Source organism: Heptranchias perlo, chromosome 6 (genome assembly GCF_035084215.1).
Source record: "Heptranchias perlo isolate sHepPer1 chromosome 6, sHepPer1.hap1, whole genome shotgun sequence".
Lineage (NCBI taxonomy): Eukaryota > Metazoa > Chordata > Chondrichthyes > Hexanchiformes > Hexanchidae > Heptranchias > Heptranchias perlo.
Window position 1 is genome coordinate 107,630,618 of NC_090330.1, and position 13,619 is coordinate 107,644,236.

General features: G+C 46.0%; 1 protein-coding gene across 3 annotated transcripts in view; it reads left to right on the forward strand.

Moving 5' to 3' along the window:
- Positions 1 to 13,619, forward strand: part of farp1 (FERM, RhoGEF (ARHGEF) and pleckstrin domain protein 1 (chondrocyte-derived)) — a 240,541-nt gene that overhangs the window by 129,091 nt on the left and 97,831 nt on the right. For all 3 annotated transcript variants that reach the window (XM_067986578.1, XM_067986580.1, XM_067986579.1), the window contains exons 4-7: positions 358 to 400; positions 2,644 to 2,722; positions 9,662 to 9,759; positions 10,421 to 10,535. In XM_067986578.1, coding sequence (XP_067842679.1) covers positions 358 to 400; positions 2,644 to 2,722; positions 9,662 to 9,759; positions 10,421 to 10,535 — 335 coding nt within the window. The remainder of the gene's footprint in view (positions 1 to 357; positions 401 to 2,643; positions 2,723 to 9,661; positions 9,760 to 10,420; positions 10,536 to 13,619) is intronic.

The window sequence follows — 13,619 nt, forward strand, 5'->3', positions numbered from 1 at the left end:
AAAACTCTATGGCATTTGATGTAATTTAATGTGTGAATATTTAAGGAAAATGAATTAACATTAGCATCTTTCTCACATGTTGTCTGAAACAATAACGCAACATCAAATAATTCAAAGCAACGGAAGGTCATTTTGACAAGTAAACTAATTCAACCAGGCTCTGTTCGTGTAAACCAGGTTTGCAAGAAAGAAAGTGGATTTTAAGATAATCACAATAACACTAAACACGTGCATGTAAATTGCATTAAAGACCATTTGAATCCCTTATGTATTGTTCAAATAGAAATTGGTTGTTTGAACTATTGTATAAATATTTGATATTAAATAGTAAATATAAGCTCTCTGTTGTACTTTTAGGTGTGGCTGGACTTACTGAAACCAATTATGAAACAAGTCAGAAGTGAGTATGGTTTATTTTGTGTGTTCCCTTTTGCAGATTGTGCCATTCCCTTCAGACTGGGAGCCCTCTATTTGCAGATATTCAATCACAGCGCTGGTATTTAAATTAAACACTTTTATCGTTCCAAAGAGATTTGCTTTCCCCTTTCCTTTATAGGGGGGGGGGGATGAAGGAGATTTGAGATGGGACATTTTCAGGACATTAATCCAGCTTCTCTTTGTCCATCAATCCTAATTAATGAATATTTGTCACATCAGTAATTAAAAAACTGACTGACTCACCAAATTTGTAACAGGTTTCAGGTGTAACCTTCCTTTGTCAGATGTCCATTTCTTTTCGGACATACACTGAGAATTGTACATGTTGCTGTCCGAATATCTGTCCAAAATCATAGATGGCTAACCTCAAAAGATTCAAATAGAACCATACGGCACAGAAGGAGGCCATTCGGCCCATCGTGCCTGTGCCGGCTCTTTGAAAGAGCTGTCCGATTAGTCCCACTCCCCCTGCTCTTTCCCCACAGCCCTGCAAATTTTTCCTTTTCAAGTATATGTCCAATTCCCTTTTGAAATTTATCATTGAATCAGCTTCCACCACCCTTTCAGGCAGCGCATTCCAGATCGTAACAACTCGCTGAGTAAGAAAATTCTCATCTCCCCTCTGGTTCTTTTGCCAATTATCTTAAATCTGTGTCCGCTGGTCACCGACCCTCCTGCCAAGGGGAACAGTTTCTCCTTATTTACGCTATCAAAATCCTTCATAATTTTGAACGCCTCTTTTAAATCTCCCCTTAACCTTCTGTACTCTTAAGGAGAACAATCCCAGCGTCTCTAGCCTCTCCACATACTGAAGTCCCTCAACCTTGGTATAATTCTAGTAACTCTCCTGTGCATCCTCTCCAAAATACTTTGAGAGAAACTTCCTAAGTAAACATCTCCTCTTCTTGCATATTGGGTAATTTTTAAAACTGAGCCGATTAGAAGCCATCCCCGAGCGTCCTGTTCGAGCATTTGTAAGAGTTATGAATTTTAATAATTTCGAATTAAATTTTTTGACGAAATTGAAGAGCGATATCCTTCCATCAGTTTCTTGATTGGTTCCTAGATGCACATTCAATGGCACTGAGTCACATTTGGCAATTGAATACCAGTGAGAATTTTACCAAGCTATTGGCCTGGCAAGATCGAACTAAAGTTCAAACCTGTGTTAGAATTTGAACCTGTATCAACTGGGCCATGAATCAAGCACCTTATTAGCAAGTTGCATATTAATAGATACAATAAATAGTACATTTAAATATATAATAAACACATACCTAATTTTAGACAAGGTGTCAGCTGTGGCTCAGTGGTTATGAGTTTAAGTCCCACTCCAGAGACCTGAGCACAAAATCCAGGCTGACGTTCCCAGTGCAGTACTGAGGGAGTGCTGCACTGTCGGAGGTGTTGTCCTTCGGATGAGTCGTTACACCGAGACCCCGCCTGCCCTCTCAGGTGGGCGTAAAAGATCCCATGGCACTATTTAGAAGAAAAGCACGGGAGTTCTCCCCGGTGTCTTGGCCAGTATTTATCCCTCAACCAACATCACTTTTATAAAAAAAAAACAGAGTATCTGGTCATTATCACATCCTGTTTGTGGGAGCTTGCTGTGCGCAAATTTGCTGCCATTTTTCCTACATTACAACAGTGACTACACTTCAAAAGTGTTTCATTGGCTGTAAAGCACTTTGGGACCTGGGATGAGAGGGTTGTCCTATGAGGAAAGATTGAGTAGAGTGGGCCTATATTGTCTGGAGTTTAGAAGAATGAGAGGTGATTTCATTGAAACATAAGATTCTGAGAGGGAGTAGTTGCTGAGAGGATGTTTCCTGCTGCTGGAGAGTCTAGACCTAGGGGGCATAGTCTCAGGATAAGGGGTTGGACATTTAGGACTGAGATGCGGAGGAATTTCTTCACTCAAAGGGTCGTGAATATTTGGCATTTCTACCCCAGAGGGCTGTGGACGCTCAGTCGTTGAGTATATTCAAGACTGAGATCGATAGATTCTTGGACTCTTGGGGAATCGAGGGATATGGGGATCGGGTGGGGAAAGTGGAGTTGAGGTCAAAGATCAGCCATGATCTTATTGAATGGCGGAGCAGGCGGGATGGGCCATCTGGCCTACTCCTGCTCCTATTTCTTATGTTCTTAAGGGACGTCCTGAGGTCGTTCATGTTCTTTTTTTTCTAAAATTTCTTCTCATAGGACCAAGGCACGTTGTGATGAGATTTGTGGTGAAGTTTTTCCCACCTGACCACGCACAGCTGCAAGAAGAACTAACGAGGTTGGTGATATTTTCTTCCATTTGAATCTTTGGGTCCGAAAATCCACAACCGGAGCTTTGTGTGGGAGTGTGCTGGAAGAGCAGGAAATTAGGCCACAATCTAAGACACACCAGGTCCTGATCTTGGGCAGGAGTTTCAGGGACAGCCTGTTGGGAGTGGAGCCAGCGGCTGATGGTACATTTGAGAGCAGGGTTGCCAACTCTCCAGGTTTGGCCTGGAGTCTCCAGCAATTGAAGATTAATCTCCAGGACACTGCTTGGAGCAAAAACCCAGGAGAAATATCACAGGAAAAAATAATTTTCTTTCAACACTTTTTATAACTAATGAACAAGATAGGAGAAAAGGCTGCTTGACTGACGGTCAAGAATCATCCAATTGGGTAATGAAGAGTATGCTCACTTTCCAATTGGCTGGGAAGGCGGTGCACCGCAAGGATGGACACGTTGGGCCACCAATGAGGGGAGGGCGGGGGAGGAGGGAGTGTGGGTGTTGGAGGCAGGAGGTCTCCAGGAATACACCCAGCCAGAGTTGGCAACCCTAGTTGAGACTGACCGCTTTAAAGTTTCCACCAGCTAAACAGTGTGGCAGATTCTGTCCCCGAATCTCTGCGAGCTTACCAGTGCACTCCCGGTGTCCATCCGCCGGGAGTGTGGCAGAAGAGCCTGGAATCAGGAGGGGACCCAGGTGTGCCAGGTCCCGCTGGCGCTCTGTATTTCTGGGGGGGGGGGGGGGGCGACTGTTTTGGGCAGTACCTCTGTCTACCCCAAACATTGCCCCTTGTCAGAGGGAATGTGACTGGAGGAGGGAGTTTCCCAGCCTGGAAATTTCCTTGGCTCCAGCCTTGTTTATAACCAGTATGCCAGGCATATCGGCCCCCCCTGCCTGGCACGAGTTAGAAGCTGGATCTCGACCTGGACCGCCGAAGAACTTAGGCCAGACTGCAGGTCAGATCGAAACGAGAGGACAGGGGTAGGCATTTGATATTTTTCAGTTGGCTTGGGTCAGCCGAGGAACTACCAAGAGGCTGGCCGTTACCCCAGTCCAGCAGGCTCCCAAGATGTGCCCATAGTGGAATGGGTGCCCGCCGGTAATATTTGAATCAGGGAGCTTCCCCTGACCCTGGATTTTCGGGACTGCAGGCCGGCATCTGTGTCCTGACGCAAATTCCTGGGCCTTCTGCCACATTCCTGGAGGACCTGATGTTGGGAACGCACCCAGAAGGGCCCCCCATGGAAATTCAGGGCTATAATCTGTAACACCAGTTAGTTGATGGAAAGCTGTTGGTTTCCACTGTAGTTGAACTTGGTCAGAGGTTCCCAGCAGGCACATTTTTGTTTTATTATTCGTTCATGGGATGTGGGCGTCGCTGGCGAGGCCGGCATTTATTGCCCATCCCTAATTGCCCTTGAGAAGGTGGTGGTGAGCCGCCTTGAACCGCTGCAGTCCGTGTGGTGACGGTTCTCCCACAGTGCTGTTAGGAAGGGAGTTCCAGGATTTTGACCCAGCGACGATGAAGGAACGGCGATATATTTCCAAGTCGGGATGGTGTGTGACTTGGAGGGGAACGTGCAGGTGGTGTTGTTCCCATGTGCTTGCTGCCCTTGTCCTTCTAGGTGGTAGAGGTCGTGGGTTTGGGAGGTGCTGTCGAAGAAGCCTTGGTGAGTTGCTGCAGTGCATCCTGTGGATGGTACACACTGCAGCCACAGTGCGTCGGTGGTGAAGGGAGCGAATGTTTAGGGTGGTGGATGGGGTGCCAATCAAGCGGGCTGCTTTGTCCTGGATGGTGTCGAGCTTCTTGAGAGTTGTCGGAGCTGCACTCATCCAGGCAAGTGGAGAGTATTCCATCACACTCCTGACTTGTGCCTTGTAGATGGTGGAAAGACTTTGGGGAGTCAGGAGGTGAGACACTCGTCGCAGAATACCCAGCCTCTGACCTGCTCTCGTAGCCACAGTATTTATATGGTAAAACTATTTATGTAGTAAAATGTCTCAAGGCTCTTCACAGGAGTGATTATCAAACCAAATTTGACACCGAGCCACATAAGGAGATATTAGGACAGGTGACCAAAAGCTTTGTCAAAGAGGTAGGTTTTAAGGAGCGTCTTAAAGGGGGAGAGAGAGGCAGAGAGATGGAGAGGTTTAGGGAGGGAATTCCAGTGCTTAGGGCCCAGGCAGCTGAAGGCACGGCCGCCAATGGTGGAGCGATTAAAATCAGGGATGCACAAGGCCGGAATTGGAGGGGCGCAGAGATCGCGGAGGATTGTCGGGCTGGAGGAGGTTACAGAGATAGGGAGGGGGGTGAGGCCATGGAGGGATTTGAAAGCATCACAAAAAGAAAATAATCAACGATAAAAACCCCTTCAGGATAATTTGTTTATTGAAGGAATCCATGAATCCAACAGCATGGTTTTATATTAAGCACACTGAGGATGAAAATGCTGCCTTACCTGTTCTGCTCATAGGGGTTTCCTGCCATCATCTGTATTGTTTTGTTTCTTAACTGAAGTTATGCAGTGAGGGTTTGTTTATCGGTGATCAGATGATAGAATGAGGCGTAGTGTTTAGGGAGATAATTCTGGGCTTTGCACGAACAAGACAAGATCAGTGTCGTCGCGGATTTTGACAGTTTTATTGCTTGTGCCAGAGTTTCTTTTCAGCACTGATAAGGATCCCTCCTTCTACAGCTCCCTGCTGCTTTGATCATTTGCTTTTGTCAAGCTTTGAATCCATTTTGAAATCGGACTTTCCCACAGGGAAGGAAAGAACAGGTCCTTTTCGCTTTTCTTTTTCAATGCATCGCCTTCGATTTTAAAATTCTCACCCTTGTGTTCAAATCCCTCCATGGCCTCGCCACTCCCTATCTCTATAATCTCCTCGAGCCCTACCACCCTCCGCGATCTCTGCGCTCCTCCAATTCTGGCCTCTTGTGCATCTCCGATTTTAATCGCTCCACCATTGGCGGCCGTGCCTTCAGCTGCCTAGTCCCTAAGCTCTGGAATTCCCTCCCTAAACCTCTCCGCCTCCCTCTCCTCCTTTTAAGACGCTCCTTAAAACCTACCTCTTTGACCAAGCTTTTGATCACCTGTCCTAATATCTCCTTATGTGGCTCAGTGTCAAATTTCGTTTGATAACACTCCCGTGAAGCACCTTGGGACGTTTTACTACGTTAAAGGCGCTATATAAATGCAAGTTGTTGTTTCAACAAAACCAGCCTTGTAAGATTATCTTTAAAAAATCCCTTAACAGTATTGCATAAACATTTCAAAGCAGTTTATATCAAAGTCTGCTATGAAATATTATTACGGAGTTGTGGCACTGAGAAGATAGTTAGGAAACTGCGTTGCCGTTTACTAAAGAAGAAAAATAGTTGTCTAACAGATGAGCTCAGTGAGTTAACACGTAGTCCTTTTCAGCTATGGAACCTGACTTCAAATGCGGCTGGGGGTTGCCAACTCTGGTTGGAAATATTCCTGGAGCTTTCATCACATGACCTCCTGCCGTCAACTGCCCCACCCCCACACTCCCGCCATTGGCCGCCTAACGTGTCCATCCTCGCGGAACCCCGCCTTCTCACGGCCAATTGGAAAGGGAAAAGACTCCTCGTTACCCAATTGGATCGTTCCTGACTGTCAGTCAAACAGCCTTTCTCTTCCCCCCCCCCCCCCCCCCCCCCATCTCCAATATTTTTATAACTAATCAACAAAAGTGTTCAAAGAAAATGGGGGGAAAAAAAGCACAATTTTTTTTTAAATGCCGCTGTGATGGAGATTAATCTTCAATTCCTGGAGACTTCAGGCCAATCCTGGAGGGTTGGCAAATCCTAAATACAACCCAAGAGGAATGTGTTTGATCTGTCTCCAGCACTGCTGCGCTCCACTGTGAGAAAGACTGGATATTCGTATTGCTGGAGAATCACAAGGTTTAAGTCAGGGCTGTTTTTGAAAGGACTTGCGAAAAAAAGAAGTTTGAAATGCTTGTCACGTTCCCATCCAATGAATTTCACATTAATAAGTTGTTGGTCTTGGTTCAAAATTAACATTGCGATGCTAGGCTTAAGGCAAATACATTTTCTATTGAACCACAACAGGCAGGATTTTGATTTTAGCCGAATACATCGAGTTACATTGAAACTACAGCACAGAAACAGGGCATTCTGTCCGACTGGTCTATACTGGTGTTTATGCTCCACACGAGCCTCCTCCCACTCTACTTCATCTCACCCTATCAGCATATCCTCCTGTTCCTTTTTCCCTCATGTGTTTATCTAGCTTCCCCTTAAATGCATCGATGCTATTTTCCTCAACTACTCCTTGTGGTAGCGAGTTCCACTCTCTGGGTAAAGAAGTTTCTCCTGAATCCCCAATTGGATTTATTAGCGACTATTTTATATTTATAACCTCTAGTTCTGGTCTCCCCCACAAGTGGAAACATTTTCTCTACGTCTACCCTATCATTATCTTAAAGACCTCTATCAGGTCACCCCTGAGTCTTTTTTTCTGGAGAAAAGAGCCCCAGCCTGTTCAGCCTTTCCTGATATGGATATCCTCTCAGTTCTGGTATCATCCTTATGAATCTATTTTGCACCTTCTCCAATGCCTCTGTATCTTTTCTATAATATGGAAAATATAGCGTTTTAAATATTTTACCTGGCCTTATAGCTGCTTGCAACTCCAAAGTGAGGGATTGCCATCTGTAAAGTTGCTCCATGGGGAACATTTGTTCCTCTGCCATATATTGAGTACCTTCACCACATGGACTGCAGCGGTTCAAGAAGGCGGCCCACCTCCACCTTCTCAAGGGGCAATTAGGGACGGGCAATAAATGCCGGCCTTGCCAGCGACGCCCACATCCCGAGAATGAATTTTTAAAAAAATATGTGGGTCCAACACATTATTAGCTAGAAATTGATGGCTAATTGTGAGCTATGGATGAACAGGTATCGTAATTTCTAATGATGGTTCAGTGGTCAATAATGCAGACATTTGTTGCTCTGATCCGTCAGTGGTCCTAGCAGTGTTTATTTCTAGCAGTGATGTTACGTGTGGATAGACGCAATTAATGCCAGGAGCAGAGAAAAACTCCAAAATAATTTCTAACATATTTCTCTAATTTTTGTGCTCTTCCAAGATGAGTGATGTTAATGCTGAGGAATGGAAGTTTTCCCATTTCAGGGACCCAATATTATCACCAAACGCTCCCTGGTTATGTATAGCGCAGCTAGATGCAGAATGAAGTTACCTCTACTCTGCTCCAAACCCTCAGAAGAGGGCCCCCCACTGCACCAATACGAAATGTGTTCAATTTCAACCAACCTCTCTGAGTGAGATTGCCAATTAATGTGGACCTCTGCCCATTAGGAATTAGGAGCTTGATTAAATTCGGTCCAGCAACACCTGGAATTTCAAATTCTCATCCTTGTGTTCAAATCCTTGTCCCTCCCTATCTCTCTAACCTCCTCCAGCCGTATAACCCTCCAAGATCTCTGCGTTCCTCCAATTCTGGCCTCTTGCGCATCCCCGATTTCCTGCGCCCCTCCATTGGCGGCCGTGCCTTCAGCTGCCTGGGCCCCAAGCTCTGGAATTTCCTCCCTAAACCTCTCCATCCTCTCTACCTCTCTCTCCTCCTTTTAAGATGCTCCTTAAAACCCACCACTGCGACCTATCTCCTTATGTGGCTTGGTGTCGAATTCTATCTGATAATCGCTCCTTTGATGCGCCTCGGGATACTTCACTATGTTAAAGATGCTATATAAATGCAAGCTGTTGTTCTGATTAGCAAGGCTCAGTTACGCATTAGCTGTAGCCAGTGAGCCTTTGAGGGAGTGACATAACTTGCATTAAATAATGATGATTTACAAAGTTGCTTCCAAATGCAAAGGGGAATTATTCCAGCAATTTCTACAGTTAAAAGACCTTACTTAGACTGTAGTGGTGATGTGCCTCCCCTTTCATTGAAGCAGACTGTAAGTGCATCGGGGAGTTGGGTTTTAATTGGTTTTATAGGCTGTAGTGTTTTGCTAAGAATTCTATCCATTGATAGTTTATTTCTCTCCATCAACAACACAGCAGGACTATTAGGGTTGCCAACCCTCCAGGATTGCCCTGGAGTCTCCAGGAATTAAAGATTAATTTCCAGGGCACTGCTGCGAGAAAAAAATCCAGGAGAAAAATCATAGGGGCAATTTTTTTAATGTCTTTGAACTCTTCTGTTTGTTTGTTAAGATATTGGAGGTGGGGGGGGAGGCGGGAAGGCTGTTTGACTGACAGTCAAGAATCATCCAATTGGATAATGAATCTTTCCGCTTTCCAACGTGTGTCGTGAGGATGGGCATGTCAGGCAACCAATGGGAGTGTGGGGGGGCGGGGCTGTTGGAAGCGGGAGGTCATGTGACGAAACCTCCAGGAACACGTCCAACCAGAGTTGGCAACAACACAGGCCCAGGATGAGAAACTCAGGACTGAGATGCCAACAGATCCATTCGTAAAGCTGACTGGCAAAAATAGCATCGTAGAAAAAGTTAAATAAAGAGTTTTGATAGAGGCAATAAGGAGAAACTTTCCCACTGGCAGGAGGGCCGGTAACCAGATTTAAAGTAATTGACAAAAAAAAAGCCAGAGGTAAGATGAGGGGAAATTTTTTTACGCAGCGAGTTGTTACGACCTGGAATGCGCTGCCTGAAAGGGCGGTGGAAGCAGATTCAATAGTAACTTTCTAAAGGGAATTGGTTACATACTTGAAAAGGAAAAATTTGCAGGGCTGTGGGGAAGGAGCGGGGGGAGTGGGACTGATTGGATAGAGCCAGCACAGGCACGATGGGCCGAATGGCGGCCTCCTGTGCTGTATCGTTGTACGAACATGGGCTCAACGCTCAACACAGTGAACAACTTTTGCGTCATTGTTGGTGAGGTGACTGATTTGGACATTTTTGTATTTTACAGGTACCTCTTTGCACTGCAAATCAAGCAGGACCTCGCTTCAGGGAGGATGACCTGTAACGAGACGAGTGCGGCACTTCTGGTATCTCATATCATCCAGTGTGAGTGCACTTTACGCAGATTTTCCCCTCAGCCTATCGGGCGGCTGACTGACTCTTTAAAATCTCCTTTCAATACTTTATCCCAAGGATTTACGTCTGCACATGTGCATTAGGGGTGATTCGTCATAGTGCCAGAACTAGGAGTTACATCGAATTTACAGCACGGAAACGGGCCATTCGGCCCAACTGGCCTATGTCGGTCTTTATGCTCCACACGAGCCTCCTCTCACCCGATCACCATATCCTTCTCTTCCTTTCTCATACCCCTGTATTATCTCATATCCTTCTCTTCCTTCTAAATGGATAGCTCTTTCAAAGAGCCAGCACAGGCACGATGGGCCGAATGGCCTCCTTCTGTGCGGGCAAGATCCTATGAATCTGTGATGTTAGCCGATAGATACGACCCCGTGACTACAACTGTGCCAGGCTGTTAACTCGATCAGTCTGTGGGACAGCTTTGGACGTCAGTCGGCAGATGTTGGTGAGGATGACTTTACAGGTTAAACTGGGTCGGCATCGCGTGAATCTGGTCTTAATCCAACGCTTGGGTTAGGAGATGGGAGAGACGGAAATTTGGGAGAGGAATTGCTTGCAGGTCGGTGTGAGTGAGTGATTGTACGAACTGACTTGTGTTAACGCAAGATTCTCCGCTTTACTGCAGCGGAAATCGGGGATTTTGATGAAGTTGTCGTCCGTGAGCATTTAGAGAAAAGCAAGTACGTACCCCAGCAAGAGGCTCTGGAGGACAAAATCATGGAGTTTCACCGCAGACACGTGTAAGTGTTCAAGCAGCCGTTCGGGATGGTATTGCGGTCAGAACACTTTTTAAGTCTCGGTCAAAGGCCTTATTCTGATTGTGTTTTTAACACCCGATTGCGTAGGGGGTGGGGGAGGGAGAGTTGACGGTGATGATTTTATTGGTTGTGGAATGCGACGATTCCGACGCAGCTTCCGATTCGTGAATTGATCGGGAGTGTGGCTTCTCCCAAAAAAAAAAATGTAAAATCTAAATCGAACGAATTCAGATCTGGAACCCACATTTAGGGTCCCTCTCTCCTCTCATTGTCACTCCAAGTGCTGATGGCAGGGGTTGGAGCCTCTCTATGCAGTAGATGGGAATCCCAACAAAAATGCGAGACGTAGAGTCGGTGGGGGGGGGGGGGGCGGGTGGAGGGAAGAGAGAGAGAGAGTCAGGGGGAGAGAGATAGACAGACCAGGCTTTATCAGCTGGACTCCAGTAGGAGTGGGACTAGGTGGCGCGGTAGGGGCATTGGGTGACAATGAAAGGAGGGGGGGGGGATACAGATGTCAATGTAAGAGGGAAATGGAGAACAATGAAAGGGAGAATGGACGGCAGTAAAGGGGAGGGAAATGGATAGCATTTGAGAGAAGGGGGAAATTGAGTCTCGATGGAGAGGAGAAGGAAGGGTCAGAAGATTCATTCTTTGTGGGGGAAGAGGGAAGAAGTTGGGACTGGTGCTTAGGGGTAGGGGAGGGAAACGTGCCAGCTGAGTTGACAGAACGGAAGAAGAGTGACACGAGGGATTGTGATAGTAAATAAGGAGAGACTGTTTCCACTGGGCAGGAGGGTCGGTAACCAGAGGACACAGATTTAAGATAATTGGCAAAAGAACCAGAGGGGGAGATGAGGAGAGATTCTTTTGCACACCCAGTTGTGATGATCTGGAATGCACTGCCTGAAAGGGCGGTGGAAGCAGATTCAGTGGTAACTTTCAAAAGGGAATTGGATAAATACTTGAAAAGGAAAAAATTGCAGGGCTATGGGGAAAGAGCTGGGGAACGGGACTAATTGGAAAGCTCTTTGAAAGAGCCGACACAGGCTCGAAGGGCCGCCTTCTGCGCTCTATGATTCTCGGTTAGAAAACCTGTGTACCCACTTATTTTCACCTGTTAGAGCTCGAGTTGTCAGTTTTTTTGGGGCCTTGTTGGGTTTCTCTGATGCAGTTGGGCCTCTACCGTTGCCCTGGAATTCCCAGGAATTGAAGATTAATCTCGAGGACACTGCTGCGAGCAAAAACCCAGGAGAAAAATCATCGGGACATGAAAGAAAAACTGTGCATTTTGTTCATTTTCTTTGAACACTTTCATTTACTAGTTATTAAAATATTGGAGATGGGGGAAATTGGCTGTTTGACAGTCAAGAATCATACAATCAGTTAACAATGAGTCTGTTTGCTTTCCAATTGGCCGTGGGAAGTTGGTGCACCACGAGGATGGACGTGTCGGGCGACCAATGGCGGGAGTGTGGGGGCGGGGCGGGTGGAGGTGGGAGGTCATATGATGAAACCTCCCGGAATGTGTCCCACCAGAGTTGGCAACACTAGTTGGGCAGTTTTCGCTAGTTTTCTAGGTTGGGTGTGTATGTGTGCGCGCGCGGGCAGATTAGTTTAGAAGCCAGCTGAATGTGTTAAGGAATGTGCTGAAAAAAAAGCCCATTTCACGTGGAAGTGGGTGGCTGGATTTATAGAACACCAGGGGACACAACCTTAACATTAGAGCTGGGCCTTTCAGGTGGGAAATCAGGAAGGACGTTTCTCTCTCACTCACTCACTCACTCACACACACACACACACACACACACACACACACACACACACACACGTAGAAATTTGTAACTCTCTTTCTCTCCCCGCGCCCCCCCACTCCGAAGAGGCTGTGAACGATAGGATCATAGAGATCGATAGATTTTTCTGTTGGGTAAGGGGATCAAGGGACATGGAGCTACAGTGGGTAAAGGGAGTTGAGGTACAGATCAGCCATGATCTGATTGAATGGCGGAGCAGGCTCGAGGGGCTGAATGGCCTACTCCTGCTCCTAGTGTTCCATATCGAGCATCTCAGTTGCCCAAAACGTACAATGAGTTACTTTGAAATGCGGTGACTGTGGTTATGGAGATGGTTGCTGTATTTGCTTTCTTTCCCCCACCCCCCATAAAGTGATAATAGTGGGGAGAATAGGTGAGTGGAGTTATCGTTCTGCAGGAGAGGCTGATTGTGTCCGTTTGTACCTGTTCCTTTTTCCAGTTGCAGCTCATCACTAGCAGAGTCGCGATGATGTTGCTTAAAGTGAATCAGGATAATGTACGAAAATGTGACAGGAAATAAGTGTGATGTTTACAGGAAGTGCACGTTATATGCAAGATATTTAACATATAGATGTTAAGGTTTCAGTGGGAAAATACTATTTTTGCTCAAAAGTAATTTTGTGTGATTTTTTAAAAAAAGATCATATACTAAACGTTTTTATGAATGAATTAAATGCTACATATTTGTTAACTTTTTGGGGAGAGGGTCAGGAGCAAAGATTATCAATTCTGCTAAACTCTGGTTACTCAATAAGAGCTGGAATTCCCAGGCATGTATGAAATCTCTTTCTTGTTGCTATTCTGCACAGCAGAGGAATGGGACAAAAAGGGTATTGCGATGTTCTAATGCTGATCAGCATGAATCAAAAATAACCAGATCAGCACAGAAGATAAATCGACTCTGGCCTGGACTGATGAGGACTCGTCAAATGTAGAGGAATTTGTCACAAATGGAACTCTTTTTTTTTCCCCCCCCCAAAAGCTGTTGAGGCTGGATGGGGATCAATTGAAAATTTCAAAACTGCGATTGATAGGTTTTTTTTGTCAGGCAAGGGTGTTAAGGGTCACGGAAGCAAGGCGGGTAGATGGAGCTAAGATACGGATCGGCCGTGATCTAATTGAATGGCGGAACAGCTTGAGGGGCTGAATGGCCTCCCCCTGTTCCTACAAGGTGAAGCATTCCTTTAGTCACTTGCCAGCTCCCAGGAAGTACGCCACCAGAATCCTTGTGGATAACAAATTGACGGCACTTGCG